At 41.0% G+C, this 18,495-nt stretch overlaps 1 protein-coding gene across 1 annotated transcript; it reads left to right on the top strand.

The window, feature by feature from the left end:
• The first annotated feature begins 537 nt into the window (after positions 1-537).
• Positions 538-17,806, top strand: LOC133026583 (TLC domain-containing protein 4-B-like). The gene is made up of 7 exons (XM_061093469.1): positions 538-790; positions 3,177-3,346; positions 8,069-8,158; positions 8,593-8,651; positions 9,206-9,300; positions 13,629-13,702; positions 13,961-17,806. Exons 1-7 carry the CDS (start codon positions 725-727, stop codon positions 14,277-14,279), a joined length of 873 nt encoding a protein of 290 aa, XP_060949452.1. The 5' UTR covers positions 538-724; the 3' UTR covers positions 14,280-17,806.
• Positions 17,807-18,495: the final 689 nt, after the last annotated feature.

The raw sequence follows: 18,495 nt of genomic DNA, 5'->3' as shown, positions 1-18,495 counted from the left end.
CTGGGCTTCTGTAAAAATAAAAGATGGCAGCCTCCGTAGAGAGGACCTGCTCCCGAGATCATTTCAAAGTATTTAAATATAAAGGGCCGATTCGAGGGTAAAGAAAACATTTCATAAAATTTAGATGAAACACACCAGTGAAATCAAGACTAGGATTATTTTATGTTCAGTTTCTGCCAATAGATCCCTTTCACCTAAATCTCACCCACTGAACCTTTAAACCCGGTATCTATTAATTAATAATCCCAGCACAACTAGTCATTTCCAGTGCAATAAAGACTAAAGTTCGGTATTTAGTTGGGATTGGTAACAGTCTAACTATCCATTTTGTTAAAGGGGTTGTTTGAGGGTGAGGGTTAAATTGGGATAAGGGTTTCAGTGCTCCCACTGAACTCGACAGACGAGGGTCTGTTTCTTTAAGAATTCACTTGAAATATGATCTCTGCGGGTTGGAGAGAGAGAGGGGGGGGGGCGGGGGTTGTGTGTGCGTGCGTGCTCGTGTGCGTGCGTGCTTCCAACACCTCCCACCCCCTCCTGTGCAGTCGCTTCGGTAATCGAGCGTCGAGCTTCCCGATCGTCGCCTCCTCCAGCCACCATGCGCGCGGATCGGGCACGGAGCAGCAAGGGGAGGACCACCGCACAGCCCGCAGCTTGTTAGCGTGCGTGTGCGTGTGTGTGCGTGTGCGTGCGGGACAGGAAAGGCAGGCTTGTGTTGTCGACATGGATGTGGCGTCTTCCACCCGCACAGCGCAGAGAGTCATGCGCTGATCATCTGGATGAAAGTCAAAAGGTACGTTCGGTTCCTCCACCTGCGCTGGACGGGTGGGGGGGGGCTGCTCCACACTAACACCAGCGGGCCAGTGTTTGGCTCTTCCAGCTGCTGGCCAGGCAATGCGGGGTGAATTGGCTTTGTGGGTCGGTGGGGGGGTGTGTGTGTGTGTGTGTGTGTGTGTGTGTGTGTGTGTGTGTAAGTGTTTTGTTTGTGTTTGTGTACGTGCTTGAAATCCCTTTGACGATAACGTGTTATTCAGTGTCAGTGGGATTCTAACCTGCGTCTTGTTTTCGTGACGCTACCGACGTCCTTTCGTTTCTCCCCCCCCCGCTTTACGCAAGCGCATTTGAGAGTCGGTGGCCAGTCGTCATAGGAACATGGAGGAGAGGAAAACAACCTTCCAGGAAGTAACCTGCGTCTTCCCTGTGCAGTCGAAATAAACACCACCCCTTCTAGGGGGAACGGATCCCAGGTCTGTTTTTGAGACAGTCTAATGACTGTGATCATAACAAACTGGAATAACCCTCAGTATCGTGCAAACCTTCATTGAGGCCCAACACCCCCTGCAGTCCTCTAAATAAACATGCTGTTTTTTTCATTAATTATTCCCTGGGAAATAAGTGAAAATTGTAATTTTGGTAAACGCCCCTTGATCCAGATCTGGTTCTCCATCCAGTAGATTTACGTAATCTTGCTTACCAAAAAAAAAACCATACAAACCTAAAAACCAACAAAGAGACTGGAGTGGAACAAAATCACAATGATGATCAAAATGAGGTTAAAATTGCATGGGGCTAAATAGCACTGCTCATAAGTCATGGTGTCACTTTGGGTAAGTGACACCATTAAGTAAATAAGTGACCGAAACCATCCTTGAGAAATATTTATTTGACCTGAGTTATATCAGCTTTATTTTTGTACAACAGGAGAAAGTGGAGACTTGTCGTCCATCTTAACATCCAGTCTATGGGGACATTCTATACATTTGTCACTGGTGTGTCCTGTCTGTAGCCTGTCTTTGAGTCGACCTCTGTAACCATGTGGCCTTAGCTACAGTGGCCTGTGTGGAACGTGTGTGTACCTTACACAGTCTGTGCGGTGTAAGCTTGACAAAAGGCATCAGTTATCACTTCAGGCAGAATCCTGCTTATAGTTTCTTCAAGTGTCCATATAAGAACAATACAAGTATTTCTGCCTCGCAGCATGCTATCTTAAAGTACTGCTACTCACTGACCACTAATGCATTATGTGCAGGCAAAAGGAGAGGGCTCTGTGGGAATGGCCTCAGTTCCCTGGTGGCTTTTTCTTGGTTACAGCGATTTCAGTGAGGCCCTCAAGCATTTCTTTGGTATAACACAGGAACAAAGGCTGGTAGAAATTCACAGAGGCTAGAGCTCCAGGGAGTGAGGTGTGTGTGTGTGTGTTTTGTGTGCCTGACTTGGAAGATACTCAGTTCTATTACTGGGGAGACCTTCTGTAAATATGTCTTTTATGTTAACAGGCTTGGCCTCTTACCAAGGGCTGAGAGTCAAATTAGCCAATATGAAATAGCTCAATGAACCACGCTCCAAACAGTTCGGTGGTCAGGACTCACAGTGGCTGCAGAGCATGGACCTCTGTCACTGACATACATTTAAATTGTACTGGCTGCATGCCAGAGTGAAGAGCTGCTAATTTTGGATCTTTGTTGACTTGCTTTTGATCCATATATAGACACGTCGAATGGATTTTTAGGTTTAACAATGGCTTTAAGCTATAGGGCCTGGTTTTTCCTGCACACCACAATAATTCAAGGCCTAGATGTTGTAGTAAGTTGCGTATGAGTAGGAATGAAATAGATTGTGTTGAAACATTGCGTGCTGATGAGCATTTATGACATGAACCCATGTTCCACTCTCACAGGGTTGCAACCTTAAAATAAACCTGAAATACCAGTCTAAAAGTACCTACAATATTAGCCTCTAGCTGTTTGCCTTGTTATCCAGCATCACATTTTTAATGACATTCATTTCATCCATTTTAAATACTTTCATGATATAAAGGTTATTTGGGTAGGTGTGGTCAAACTGGAAAGGATTATTTGAGAACAGAGTCCTGTATTTTCACATTAAAAAAACATTACTTTTATCACCCCCAGTTCCAGGGTAAGTCTTCCCTACAGTCAGTTAATATGATAGAGACACATATATGTTGACTGATTAATAAATGTGAATGCTGTGATTTATCTATGTTAAGGTTGTGATTTTATTTGCAGAACAATATATTGTTATATAGGGATATTCATTGATATTGTTCTGCTGCTCAGCCCCACTGACCTGAAAACTTACTCCAATATCTAGGTCAGCTTACTTTGGCTGAACTCTTCCTTCTAACCTTTACCCTCTTTGTGTCCCTCCTACCACAGTGGGGTTGGGTGGCCATGGACCCATTCAGCCAGCTTATCCTCACCATCGGAGTGACCAGTTTCTTCACCTTCCAGTGGCTCTTCCACAAAGTCAGCCCCTGGGTGTCCACACAAATCAGCCCTGGCTTCCTCGGCCTCAGTGACAAGCAGAAGGTGGAATGGAACTCAAGGTGACCTGACATGAACCTATGAGTTGTAAAACACACATGATACGTGAGGCAGGGAGCGTGCGCTCAGCTCGGATGTGGGCCAGAAGGGTTTTGTTTCAGCTCGGTCCAAAGATAAGCACTGGCAGTCAACCTACGTAGCTGCCGTGACACAAACATCTGACTCACCAGTAGGATGCATTGTGTGTTTTGCAATGCTTGCTCTACAGGGCACTGCTTCAAGGTTCTGATAGTGTGGTGGAAACCAAATGCAATGTTGTTGTTTTTTTCTCAAACTCATTAATTTAACATTTCCCTACAATAGTGCAACCAGTGTTTCCCCTACCATTCTATTAGGGGGGCGCTGCGCCCCCCCAACGGCACCTCCCGCCCCCCCTGGAAGGTCAAGTTAATTATTTATTTTATTTTTTATTTTTTAATATGGCGCCAGATTTCTACATAAATCATTTTAAGGTTACATTTCCTATAAAACAGGTCTATAGTTTTTCATTTCTGTCTCGACATGGTCGCGCGGTTAGAGTTCTCCTCTGCTCTCTGCGCGCACACACAGGTGAGCTACCTCCCACCAGCGGACAGAGAGCATCCATCTGAAAACATGTCGCATCAACCACCTGAGAAGCAGTTCAAAATATCCGCGTTTTTTAAACGCTCCCAGGTGGTGATGGTAACAGCCACTCTCCTGTGAGGAGCAGCCGGAGCAGCTCTCCTGCTCCGAGTCCGAGTTCAGAGAAGAGCCTGAGTGCTGCACGCCCTGCCCCAAGAATCTGCTCAGTCACCACTGGATGACAGGTTCTGACCCAGCTTGGCTGTCAGAGGGGCAATACTGCCCCTGGTTGTACAAGACTGATCTTGATAATTTAAGTATTACACCGGAAGCCGAAGCGCCGCGCCGCGCCGTGCAATTCTCCAGCGCGCAGGCGCCTGGCTGTTCTCACGGGACGCGCATTTCTCAGCGCTGGTCAGCACGCGATTCTGCTTTCTCCGCTTGTTGTATTTAACCGTGAACACACCTCGCCTCGCAACCTCAGCCTGAACCATTATTAACCCCACTTCGTCACTTCCTTCTATCACTATTTAATCTATTTCCATCGGACCATTGTTCAAAACCGGCAAATCTGACGTGAAAAGATTTTTATTATAGACGGAAGTTTAAATTTCACTTTAAGCGCATGCTCCATGACGTCTTTACAGCGATTTCAACCACTCCGCTGCAGCGTTTCCGTGTTTTCGTGACAGGGCTTTGTGTAGACGAGATAAACATAAGTACCGGATCCAAAAATGTTTCCGGATTCCGGCAATCCAGGTTACTTATGGAAGTCAGTAAATACATACATTACATACATACATATATACATGCATGCATAAATAAATAGATAGCCAGATAGATAGATAGATAAATTACAGTTCATAGAGAATTAATAGGGGATTATTTCAGTTTTCTTTTTGGTTTTAGGCAGTGGTGGGAAGTAACAAAGTAGAAATACTTTGTTACTGTACTTAAGTAGATTTTTCACATATCTGTACTTTACTTGAGTATTTATTTTCCTGACTACTTTTAACTTTTACTCGCTACATTTGAGCACAAATAGCTGTACTTTCTACTTCTTACATTCTCAAAACTGGCTCGTTACTTGAGCGGAGGAGGTTGGCGGAACGTGCAGCTTTACGCACGGCGCACCTCGCTCTCTCGCTCCTGCAGGAGCTCGGTTCAGTCTTTATTATTAGGGTTAGGCTTTTTGAGGGCTTTTATTAGGTGACTTTACATAATTTTTTGAAGGTATTCCTTTTTCGATTCACATTCGTTTTCCCTTTCCTTCCTCGTGTCAACATCTGCACATAAATACATAGCTCGAAGCAGCAAGTGGTTAACTTTTCTTAAAGAAAATATTGGAAGTAGTTGGTTTAAACAAAAACTGTTGGCAAATAGACTATCATTGGTTGGCTGTGTCTACTTAGTCTTACACGTCCACGTAAACAAAACAAACAGATTTAAAACAAGTCGAGATGGAAAAACAAACAAAACAACCAATTATATAAGCAAACGCAAAAACAACTTTCAGCCAACACAACCAATAACAAACACTGTGTCATGGACTACTACTACTGCATATTCACGCACACAATTCATTTTTTTAATGGACCTCCAAAATGGAACCCTGGATAATCAGGCCCAGTTTTCCACTCACTATAATGCCAATATAATTTTTGCAAAGATATTATATATCTATATATTGCCAATTCCAATCCTTAGACGCCCTTTGTGCTGACTCAACACAACTTAGAAGCTGTTGAGGGAAAAACAAACAAAACAACCAATTATATAAGCAAACGCAAAAACAACTTTCAGCCAACACAACCAATAACAAACACTGTGTCATGGACTACTACTACTGCATATTCAGGCACACAATTCATTTTTTTAACGGACCTCCCAAATGGAACCCTGGATAATCAGGCCCAGTTTTCCACTCACTATAATGCCAATATAATTTTTTTTATATCTTTTATATCTTTAATTTTTATATCTATATATTGCCAATTCCAATCCTTAGACGCCCTTTGTGCTGACTCAACACAACTTAGAAGCTGTTGAGTCTTTATATATGTATTGTACAAACTGGCTAATGTGTACAACTTCAGGCAGGGTTGTCCAATACTATTTTAACCTCAGCATCTCGGGTTCAAAATTTGTAAAATTATACATTATATATATAGTGTTGTTATAATTTTTTAGTCAGTTGAAATTAAATTTGGTACTTGTACTTTTACTTTTGATACTTAAGTACATTTCAAAACCAGATACTTTTGATACTTAAGTACATTTAATATGAGCAACTCTAAGACTTTAACTCAAGTCATTTTCTGACGGGTGACTTTTACTTTAACCGGAGTCACTTTCAAGTAAGATATCTGTACTTTTACTAAAGTATGGCTTTCAAGTACTTTATACACCACTGTTTTTAAGAATGTTATGTCGCATACGTAGACAGCATAAACAGGCAGTTGTGAGAGGAAACCAGACCCGGCCATTTATAGTCTCCCTTCCAGTCCTACAGAAGGGACAAACTGGACAAACACATGACGTCTGAGCATCACAGAATAGCCTGTCACTCCGAAATCCAATGTACAGTTCAAAATCATTAAAAGAACCACATTAACATCATGATTCCTTTAAGTTTTTGTGTCCGTGTTTGTCCCCCCTCCCAAGCTGTAAACCTAGGGGAAACACTGGCAACTGATGTACAGCCGGATTGTGCAAAATTCCAGTACAAAGTATAGAAGATAACTAAGTACATTGCTCAGTAACACAACAAGCTTAATTAATTACAAATCCTATTGGTTTTATACAATTTAACTTGTTTTAGCTATGTCCCCATCAAACATCCTGAATCCCATCGGATCTGCAAAGAAGTCCAATCTTATGCCTTTGTTTTCTTCTCAGATGCTATGGCTGACTTCATGTGATGCCCTTCACACTGTCTGATCATCCACTGAAACATGCATTTCCGCAGATAATGCATGTGCCGCATGACAAGCGTTTACCTGTCAGACTTATAAATGCAAGGTAGCATAAATAATGCATCGTGCAGTGTTGTTTTTCAAAGACGGCCACTGCATCCTTTGTTATTGGTTGCACGGCTCCTCCTTTGCCTCCTAACCACTGCTGCAAATGTGTTCCAGCATCTGTTCAGTTGATGTACGCTCTTGTCTGTGTAAGTAGACAGCCAGGCACCAAGCAATAAAATGACAAAAGGGCAGAGGATTAGTTTTTTAAAAGATTGGATTTATTTAACCCAGAAATGTCAAAGTACAAATTAATGAAAAATAAGCAAAGTAAGTAGAAAACAGGTCCCAAGAGGTCAACCAAACAGAACTCTGCTCAAAAATACCACTAACAAAACAGGCCATTGGCTCAAACAAATGAGACAAGAAGGAGATAAACTGGCCGATCAAAGCATTTTCAAATGTAACCTAATGAAACAAAATACTTAAACTTGATACAACAAACCCCCTTTCTCCCCATGCTGACGCAGGAATTGGTCTGGTGAACATTTTGCTGTGGTGGATCGATTTTTTATCTTATATTGGTGGTCTGCGAAAACCTTTTTGAATGTTAAATCTTTATAATGTAATAGCTGGAGATCCTTCTTTTTGGCAAGTTGTCTGATGTCAGATGGTAGTGATGACGATGCCTCTACTCTTTGTTGGTTTTACCCAAAACATCTTGTTCAAACAAATTATTCCTCCCTTCCAGTAATGTCAAGTATGGTGTGCAAGGAAAGCAACTCTGCCTTGAATGAAGGTCGGCATTATACTACATACAAAAATGGCTGGTTAGGCTGTATTTGTAATGTCGGTTATTTAATCAAGATTTGCTTAATGAGAGTAATTGTCACGATGAGACTTGGTCCTCATAGTGAGACGTCATTCAGATTAGAATGAGAAGCAACTGTTGGACTGTCTCCCTGCTGGACTGGGACTATGTGCCATTCTGTCTAACCCTGAAGCAGTGTTTTATCTATTAGTCTAATTGGTCCTAAGCTGTCTGCAGCCCTGACCGGGAATCTGTTCATTCACTTTGCTACAAGCTCAGAGCTAAACCTTAAAACAAGGCCCTTCTGATGGATAAAGATAAATCTCCAAAAATCCTTTTGACAAGCTTATTTAAAATCAAATCTCACACGCCTCTGATCACACCTGTATGTTGTGCTTTTTCCATTTTAGGACAGTTTCAACGTTCCACGCACTGTTGGTGGGAATCTTCTGTCTCTCCATCTTGTACTTCGATGATGCCGTCAATGAAGACCCAGTCTGGTGAGAGTTAGGTTTTGAATTAGTATCGGGAAGGGAAACATTTTTATCAGAACATCTCCACCAGCCACATTTATGAATTGGTAGGTTTTTGGGCTCGTAGAACCCAAAAACCTACTTTTTTAAATTGAGAAATGAAATCCCTATTGTTTCAAATATTACAAATAACTTTGAGTGTTACATCTTCCAGCATCATTGGTGGGGTCTGCTTCTGTGGTGTGCTAGAATAGAAATCTTACAGGCATGGATGAGAGGTGGGACTTGGGGTAAAATAAGCTGATATTTGGCAAATTTTCTTTCCATTTCTTTTATTTAAAATGTCTTTTTTTTTTTTTTTTTTTACCGTTTGGAATAGCCAAACTTTGAAATTACCAAGGCCAGAACACAGTGACTTTCATCAGACTAACCCAGTCAAACCAAATGTGTATTTTCAATAGGGGAGATCCTGCACTGGTGAAGATTAATGTTGCCATCACAACAGGCTACCTCATATCTGGTAAGAGAAACATACTGTGTTTTTGTAAAAGATACAATAAACTTGATCCTTTGATGACACCATTAAGTTTTAGCCACAGACTATGGCAATATCAGTCGATATCGATATACATCGCAATATAATCTAAATAATCAGGAAATAACTTTTTTGAACATTTGTGTTTATGTCAAATTTCTTGCCTGAAGCAGTAGTGTTATAATCATTCAGCGGTGGAAACCTGCTGAGACTATGAACGTAGCTGAAAACATGAACATAACTCTTTTCCAGGCACATGATTGGTGTGGCGCGGCACTATTCTCATTCTCATTGGCTGTTCGTGTTGTCTGTCAGAACATGGACAGGATGAGTTCTATCGACGTTATATCAGCATGTCTTAAAAATCTCTATCCAAGAAAAGTTATCTCGCGATAATTATCGATATCGTTTTATCACCCAGCTCTACCACAGAGAATTTCAAGTTTACAGCATGCTTCTTATCAGTTGTATGCACTCCAAATGTTTTTATTGCACCAATGACATGTCATCTCTCTGTCCTCTGTACTTTTGTTTTACAGATCTGCTGCTAATATTTTACTATTGGAAGGCGATAGGGGACAAGTTTTTTGTAGTTCACCATCTGGCAGCGTTGTATGCTTACTACTATGTACTGGTGAGTGCCCTATTGTCCAATAGCAGAACGTGCAGGCAAGATGGGAAGGAGACAACCAAGGGTGAACAGCTGTGTCCTCCCGAGTTGGGTGTTTTAACAGATTTAGTCACTGTTCAGTGTCCATGGCGGTCCCCGCGCAGCCACTCAGCTCATATGGGCTAGTTCAATATGCACAAGTTAAGCATAGTGAGTATATGTGGAAAGAATGCATCCAAAACTGTCCATACGTCAGTGAAGGAAATTATATTGATGGATAAAGTCCACAGTGAGGTGTTTTCAGCAGTGGCTCCAGTTTTGACGTTACAGAAAAGGTTTTATGATTGTTGCTACTTGTGTGGTTGTGTTTTGTTTAAGATTGTCTCAAAACTATTGAACACAGTCTATACATTGTCTTGAGGTGTGTCGTACTAACATTGATATGCACAGGTGCCGTGTTAGGCTACATCCACACTAGTACTTATTCATTTGAAAATGTTAAAACCACTCCATTTCAGAATTGATCACGACATAGACTTCACCAGGTTGTCCTATAACATGACCACCTTCTGGAAGAAAATGATACAACTGCTTACATGCGTAGAAGACAAGATATGATTCAAGCAATTCTTGTCATGTAATATGCATTTTTATGGCACGTTTGTATGGATGGGATAACTGATGCAGAGCCAAAATGCTTGTGTGGACAGAGATCCTTTTAGTTTGAAAACACTCAAATGAAAATGTAGTAGTATGGATGTAACCTGAGTTTGACATATTTCATTGAGGTTGAGCAGTTTGCGTTGTATAGGTAACATCAATTGTGGGTATGGTTATTAGCATGATCCCAATTCCTGTGCTGCTGGTATTCAGTTGGCTCCCATCTCGGCGAGCGTACTCGGCAGCGCTGTTCACTCTTGGTTCAGTCCGAAACCCTCTAGGTCTCCAGGATCTGTGGCATAATATACTATAGAAATGAATGACTATGGTATTTTTTGCATGGAATGCTCAATAATGATACTGGCTGATGACCCCCCCTCCCTCCCCCCTTCACCTTGCTCTTCCAGTTTCTGTGCTCTCTGTTTGTTTGAACCGATCCCCTTCACTGTTGTTATGACTCAAGCTGAGCTTTTCGGTGCTTAGCGCAGCTGAACCCCCGAGCCGTAACCACTGTGTGCATGCCGGCAGCTTCCTACACAGGCAGGGTTCCTCTCTCTTTGCTGTGCATGCCAAACAACCAGTATTTCACTCTCTCAATAACAAAACCTGCCTATCTGCAGTACCTTCAGCCTGTCTTGGTTTTGTGCCAGAGCCTAAGTCTGCCGCCTCTTTCTCTTGCTTCACACACCTCTCGACCCTCTGCAATGAGGGAATACTGACAAAACGGCTCGGAGAATGGCATCCATATGACCCCAGGTGGTTGAGGCCGTCACCAAGTAGCCAAGTCCTTTTTATAATACTATGCTGGAAGTATTCTGTCGGGGGTAACAAATGGAATTACTGTTGTTGTTGCTCTTAAAAGTCAGTCTTTTCCTTTATACCCATTTTACTTAGAGTGAAGAAAACTTGCAGGGAATTCCATCAGTTCCCCAACAAGAAATGCTCTGTATAGGAAAACTCAAAAGGACATATAGCGTGCGTTGCTCTGCTCTGAGTCCCCTTACTTAAACTGTCCTCGGACTAAAAATAAAGAACTACATGCTTTACATTGCTTAGTTCTATACTGTTCTTTATGTTGCCAGTGCTAAGTTCAGCACAGCACTGAGGACAACTTGTGTCAATGCAGAAACCCAGATTTACATTTTTACCCAATACGATGTTCAAGTCGTCGGCTGGATTAACAGATTTCGTCTTTAATGTGACACGCATCATTATTACTTTTACACATTTCTACATCTATATTGAAACTGTGTCACATTGTCATCACAAAGTTCTGATTGATTACTGACTGTAAATCCGGCCTTTCAGTTGGAGAAGCAGAGCAAGCACCTGTATCTAGAAACCACTAGGTGGATGAGATGAAGTAGGCCATACTGTTACTGGACACTCATGACTGTTTCCTCAGACCAGATCTGATGCTCATTTGGGATAACAGAATGAATGCTCCACATTTTAGGACTGTGATTTAAAAACAGAAAAACACATTGCGAGTCAAATTACTTCTGGCGCTATTACATTTGCAGCAAAATCTTCATAACCTTTGATGTCATTTTTTATTTGATTCAGTTATTTATTCAAATATGTCACATGTTGTCTCATTAGTTGGTGTGTTGAGTGTGTTTTAGTGGAACATGTAAAATATACAGTAACCCGAACTTATTCTGTACAAACGTTAAATCCTGAGTTGTACAGCCTAATTAAGGGAATTAAATTTACTTGGATTTGGGAAACCTGTTTTTAAAATTAATATATTTATCCTGGAATGTTTTGCTTATTGATCAGTCTGCCACTAATGTTGTGAGAGTGACTAATGACTTTGAATGATCTGGTAGCAGCATAATCTGACTTGACTAAAGCTTAACTAAAAAGCAGAACATATATATGCTGTTTAAATATCAGATGCATGCTTTCTTCTCAGTGTTGTTAGTCTCGCTTCTGAGGCGCTTCCAATTGTGGCGGCATCTGTTTTTTCATTTCAATGATCTTTTTCTAATGCATCTGAACAGTCTTGTCTGTCTCTGTGTCTTCCGCTGACTTTAACACAAAAATGCCCCTCTTTAAACCCCAAATGCAAAAACTACCAACAAACACTTTGGGGTGTGTCATCCCCGTTCATGCAAAAACTACCAAAAAGGGTTGTGTATCATTAAGAGACCCCAGAGCTGTGTCTGGATCTAGATGGGGACTTCTTTATTCCTGTCTTGTCTGCTGTTATTGCTGTTGTGTTGCACTAGGCAGATATGATGCCCAGTCACAGTATGGATTTACCAGTTCCTAGAGGTATTAGCATTCTCATGCTCGGTGGAAAGTTCAAATCACAAGGTAGAAACACTGAAACGCAGATGCACCCTGTTTGTAGTAGTAAGTATTTTATTTCAGCCCTGACGGTAAGTCTTCTTTTTATATGCTTTATAAATCAGGCCACAAGACAAGTCACCTTGAATCCATTTCTTTGGATGTGTTTGTCCAATTGAATACTGTATTTTTTTTTCATCTTTTCTATTTAGCAGCAGTTGAAAAATTGTGCAATTTTTAAAATAAAATAAATTCATGCAAGCATATCCAGGAATGCTGGACGTAAGTCAGAGTTGGGGGTGCTGAGAAAAAGTCTCAATAAAGAAAGCGCTTCTCTTATAATAGGGCCTCTTAGCAAACGCAGCTGTTGTTTGAGTTTCCTAAATCACCTATGACTGTTGATATTACTAGTTTCATCAGGAATTGCCTCAAGCTGTCTTACCTCAGCCTTGAGCTCAGAGTACATACAAGACAAACTGGAATTCCGTCCGTGAACTCTGTGACAGTGAAAACATTTTACTTTTTTTCTCTGCATGGCTTTTAATCTCTCCTCCAAACAGTGGCTGGCTGAATAAATGAATGTATGATTGTACAGTATGTTTTCATCAAAACCTGTGCTTTTGATATTTGCTTAATACCGTTTTCTATGTTGAGATATTTGAATGAAATGTCTCTCGAAAGTTATGTATTTATATATCTAGATATGTGGATGTATAATCAAAGTAAGCTAGCAATAGTAGCAAAGATACGTTAGTGATTATTACCTCAGTACAGACAAATGTATAGTTTTATGTGAGCATTTCTGCATTTGATCCTTGTCCTCTCGGTTTCTTGAAAAATGGAGGATTATGATGACAAGTTTCTTACTAATTTTATATGAGAGTTTTGGACTGGGGCAATGCAAGTTACTGACCAGATTGATATGACTTTGTCCATGGCCAGTTCTTTTGCCCTCCTGTAGGGTCGTTCCTGCTCTCAATAAATAGAGAGAATGAAGCAGGAAGTGAAATTGGAGATGACAGTCTAATTTTGGCCTGTAAATTCTGAAGGAATAATAATGTGCCCTGAGAGAGGAGGGTCTTTTGTTAGATGTGTCAAATAGCTTTTAGTCTGGTGGGAACTTCATCTAATCTTAGAGTTTTCCCTTTCCTTACAATTATTTCTTAAATTTTAAATAAAATACAAAATATCGTAGGTCCAAAAAAGTCTTTGAATCTTAAACATACCTTCGTCTTGATAGTTAATCGAGATCTTTGCTGTCATTGATGTAAGTGCTGTGGATCTGCTAGATACTGACAATGGAGGGTGTTCACTGAGGAGCAGATCGCTCAGCAGCTTCATGCCTGCTGCTCATTTCATTTTTTGTGGTTTTTCCTGTTCTTGCCTTGTTCTTCCAGGGCGTTGGAATGTTGCCTTATTTTGCTAACTTCCGTCTGCTCGCTGAGTTTTCTACACCATGTGTGAACCAGCGGTATGTATCTCCTTTGCGTTATTAAATTCAGAATTCAGGCAACATTTTGTAACATTTCTTGAGATGTGTCAGAAGTTGTTTTGATTGTTAGGAATTGTAATTATATGCACATACAGTTTTCAAACCATTTATCTTAATACCTGACATAGTTAAACTCTCATTCACTGTATAGTTCAAGTTAGTCATGAATGAAACTTTTAGATATTGACATTTTAATACTGCTAGATACTGTATTTTTAAATTTGTCTTGTGTTTCAGCTGGTTCTTCGAGGTACTAGGTTACCCCAAGTCCTCGCGGCCCAACTTGGCAAATGGCGTTGCCATGGCAGCTGTGTTTTTCGTGGTACGCATCGCCGTCATACCCGTCTACTACAGTCGCATGTATGCAGTCTATGGCACGGAGGCCTTCTACCTTGTGCCGTTGGGGGGCCGCGTAGCGTGGATCTGCTCCAGCATCTGCTTGGATGTCATGAACATTATGTGGATGCATAAGATCGCCCGTGGCTGCTACAAGGTGTTGCGCACGGCTCACCGGAGCAAAGCCAGCACGCCTCAGGAGAACGGGAAGACAGATTAAGGGAACCAGGAAGTCCATGGCCACAATTTGGACAAAAATGACGTCACTCTCATTGCACTGGTTAGCTACAGGTGGGACCCTCCCATGTCGAGCTGCTTCAGCAGGAGCACACCTTGGATTTGTGACATAAAAATGCTGAATATAATGAGGGAAACTGAGATTCCTTTTGGAAAGTGGGTACAGTCACTGAGACGTACCGATGGACCAATTAACTGGCCGTCCGTAAGCCGTGAAATTACGTCTTGGCAATACTCTGCGGCATGGCCACTTCTTTTTTCTCTTGAACAATTTTACGACTACACAAAAGGGGTTGTGCGGGGACAGTGGACTGTTAGCCCGAACCAGAAATTGTCAAAAAGTTTACTGTTCTTTACATATTTGTTAGTCAACGAATGAATTCAAACGTTGAGTTTGTGTCGACAAAGAGGCCAACACTTGAGGGAACCGTGTAATAAAGGTATTGGTGCCATGAAACCATTGGGAGATGCCTCCTGGGGGAGAAGAGTCTAGCATCGTTTTTATTTCCCTCCTTTTAGATGCAGGTACTTGGTTGAGATGCACAAAGGGTAATAACTGAGAAGAATACCCCCTGGTATCACCTGGTCACTCATTCGTTTTCATTCACTTAAGAGTTTCATTTTAAAAATTGGCCTTTAAGAAATGTATGGCGACATTGTGAGTGTCGGTGGCATTTGAATGGTTCATTTATATTATGTAGGGGTTGATGGGCGTCAGTGCCACGTGTGTTGTCTGTGTCTTTAATCCTGCTGGAGCAGAAGTGGAACAGGACACTGGTGTGTTCAGGGTACATCAGTGCTAAAAGGGAAACTGAATGTCAATACTGTGGGTTTTTTTTACTCTTCATTTTGCAATGCAAGGACCGTAACCGTAATGAAATAGAGGCCACAGTTAACATCCGATTTGTAAATACACATGATTCAATGTGTTTACGAAGTGACGTGTCACATTCACACTGCGTTTTTATTTATTTCACGTTGTGATGTTTGTGAAGGGGTGAAACTGACTTGGAATCTGTGTCATAGACAAACCTAATGTTCCATGAAGAGTTAGGAGCTGTGTCTCAATTCAGGGGCTGTACCGCTCGGAGGCTGCATTGGAAGAGCGATTGGGTCAAGGTGGCACGATCAGACCGTTTCATTTCAAAGACTCCTTTAAACGCGGACAAATTAGTCTTTTCATCCCCAGGAAAGAAGGCCGCAATGTATGGATCTATCCCAGAATTCATTGCGTTTTACTGTTTTTCAAAGAGGTAATGGCGCCGGCAAGAAATGAGACATCTGATGCTTCAGTATCACACTTCCAAGTCAACCAAACAGTTAATGTTGAGCACGTTAAAAAATCAAGGAGCATTCAAACTTTCTCGCTGTGTCCAACTTCTGCTCCGTTGCTAGGTAACAGCAATAAGGGCGGTATGAGCTAGTGACACCCATCATGGAAATCCTCTGTAGATCAGACCGACTCATTGTGGTTCAGCCTTCACGGTCTACCCAGCCCGCAAAGGCCCGCCTCCTTTACTGTCCGGGTAGACTGAGTCCTCTGTAGGAGGTCGACCCGTGAATTGGGACACAGCTTTGTTTGGAGGTTTATATAATATTCACACTTCCTGTCAATTGTTGTTTTATAGGCACAAACTGTTAATTTGACCCCTCGGCAACAATTACCAACAAGCTGCATGCTGCTACGTGTTTTACAAATGAGGAGTAGATTGTTTCCCAGACAAAAAAATCTGTGTTACATACGGTTTAGATGAATTAGTTAATGTCAGAAAATATTTTATAGTCAGAAAGAGCATTGTAATAGAACCAGCCTCTGCCTCGTGTTGTATATGATTTACAAGCTGGACACAAGTGTTTTAAGTTTGTCAGTGGGTTCTACTTGTTTTGTTTAGCATCATTCTACTGACCCCCGTACAACACTGAACACATGGAGCAACTCAAAGGTATTTACGGTTTGTGTATCCTCTGTTTAAAAATGAAAAGTTGCAATTCATCTGTAATCCGCGATACCTACTTGAATATTGAATTGTAAATGTATCTTTTTATGAGCTGTACATTAAAAGCTGGCATATGTGAAAGTGAAACAGGGATTGCTAATATGCCTTGCTTTATGTTCCGAACTTTTGTTTTGTTGCCTTTTTTGTTGCAAATTATTGTTGCACGGTGAATATTTTGTTACTCGACTCCTCACGACACTGTGATTTACTCCCCCCCCCATCCCCACCCCCTCATGTACAATGTGATTGTTGAGCCTTTTGCAATTGAGCAGTTTCAAATGTAACAAACCAAGAGGCTTCTCGAGGCTGGTTGTTTTTGCTTTGGTTGAGGATTTTAAAATTGAAAACAAATACAAAAAAAAACCTATGTTTATGTGCCAGTGCTTGTTTCTTTACAATTCCATGGTTAAAAAAAAATATTTTTGTGCTGTCGTAGGATGATGCTGCTTTTCTTTCCCCATGCAGCAGTGCCAACTCGCAACCACAAGTTCAGTGGTTACAATTAGTTCTGTTCAGCTGTAGTTCTGTTCTGTTTGCCATGGTAAAACTTTTCAGTTGGCGCCATTAAACCAGTGTGCTTGGATTAGGACGGATTGTATGTATGAAAGGCGTATGTCCTCCACATCACAAGAGAATATCGCTTATCTCCCTAGTTAAAGAGCAGCCAGGATGTGGCGTCTTATAACGTCAGTGTGATTCAATAGAAAATCTTGCAAAGGGATTCAGGACGGCAGCAGACGGCCACAAGTGGGCGTCTCTGAGCAGGGTCATGTATGGTCAACATTGTCTATTACTGCATGTGGTATCGCATGTGTATGCACTGTAAAACAAGCATATACACGTGCAACAGTAATTTTGTTATTTTTTTCTTAGTACATGTACATAATGTTTACTTAAGCTTTATTCTTGTACTGTGTCACCCAATGTAAATCCGCAACTGACGAGGAGGATGGTTTGGGGGAGAATATTTAAAAACTTTAGTCCAATATCCAGCACAGAAGTAAATCGCAAAGGGAAACTTGAATACTAGTCAGCACAGTTTATAAGAACCTGGGCAGTGCAAATACACATGAATACTAGGATCACCTTGCAACATTGTCTTTAATTTATTAATCCAAGAGAATAAAACAAGGCAGACATTACGGTACCACAGCGTGGCGCTGTCGTCTGCTCTGAATGTACAGGAGAGATGTAGGTGGAAGGTTTGGTGACGATCCATGAATGTGTTTGGAGATGAGAAAATATTTGTCACTTACAGTTTTTTCACTTGTCCATCACAATAAATACCAAATTAACCCTCGGCCATGAAAATAATGTTTTTTTTTATCACTGAATCAATAAACCATAAATGTATGGATTTCAATCTACTGCCAAGAACATGAATGTCATTATTACTGAGTACAACTGAGCATATATGATAAGTTATTATTGCCTTTGTTTTGCTCATGTGACAACATTTGCTTTCAGGAAAAGCAACATACAGAAACTGCCAGTAAAAACAAAGTGAACTTTGCCATGTGGAATATTATTTGCTGTATTTTCCAATGAAGCATTTCTTCAGCTGTTGTGTGCATATTTTTACAATTCTGCAAAATGTGTGCATAATTTATTCTTAATCTAACAAAATTTGATTTCAAAAATGACCAGAAAAGCCCTAAAAGGCTTTCTCCTTTTTTCAAGTTACTAAACACACCTCACAGAATTCCTGCCCTATGCTGGTAGGAGCAAGTTAACATCTCGTCAAACAATACAAAATAAACCTTTATCTGCTCTTCTAGATTTCAGTCTGTGAAGGCGTTGGGGTTTCTGCCAAGACGTCTGTTGGCTCACAGTCAAGATGGTTATTGTCCAAAAAAGTCTTAAAGTTTACATTCATTAGCTTTTTGTCATAATTAAGCACATGGGTGTCATCAACAACATATTGCCTGAATATGTTAGTGTATGGTAATGACTTTCATGAGCCACAGGAGGGCAGTGGTGCCTGTGTTTCTTATCTTGTACTGTGTTCTCATTATCAATAAAAAGGGTAAACTCAGTTATGTGTTAACTATACTTTACTATTTACTATTTACACACAGCCATCAGTGAGGAGAAACAGGACTGTCTTGATTTGCTGCTTCAAGAAGAGATAAGAGTATCTTCGTTATATGTAAACAAGATGGGCATGAATCAGCATGCAAAGGATTTCATCGCAGCTGATCA

Source organism: Limanda limanda, chromosome 20 (assembly GCF_963576545.1).
Source record: "Limanda limanda chromosome 20, fLimLim1.1, whole genome shotgun sequence".
NCBI classification, from domain to species: Eukaryota; Metazoa; Chordata; class Actinopteri; order Pleuronectiformes; family Pleuronectidae; genus Limanda; species Limanda limanda.
Note: the sequence above shows the minus strand (reverse complement) of the source record. Positions and strands in the feature narration are given on the sequence as shown.

What these genes read in the sequence shown, in the direction of transcription:
- LOC133026583 (XM_061093469.1), top strand. Translation starts at nt 725, where the DNA reads ATGTGGCGTCTTCCACCCGCACAGCGCAGAGAGTCATGCGCTGATCAT. An exon ending in ATCTGGATGAAAGTCAAAAG is followed by an intron (nt 791 to 3,176) that starts GTACGTTCGGTT and finishes CTCCTACCACAG; the next exon opens with TGGGGTTGGGTGGCCATGGA. An exon ending in ACACCATGTGTGAACCAGCG is followed by an intron (nt 13,703 to 13,960) that starts GTATGTATCTCC and finishes CTTGTGTTTCAG; the next exon opens with CTGGTTCTTCGAGGTACTAG.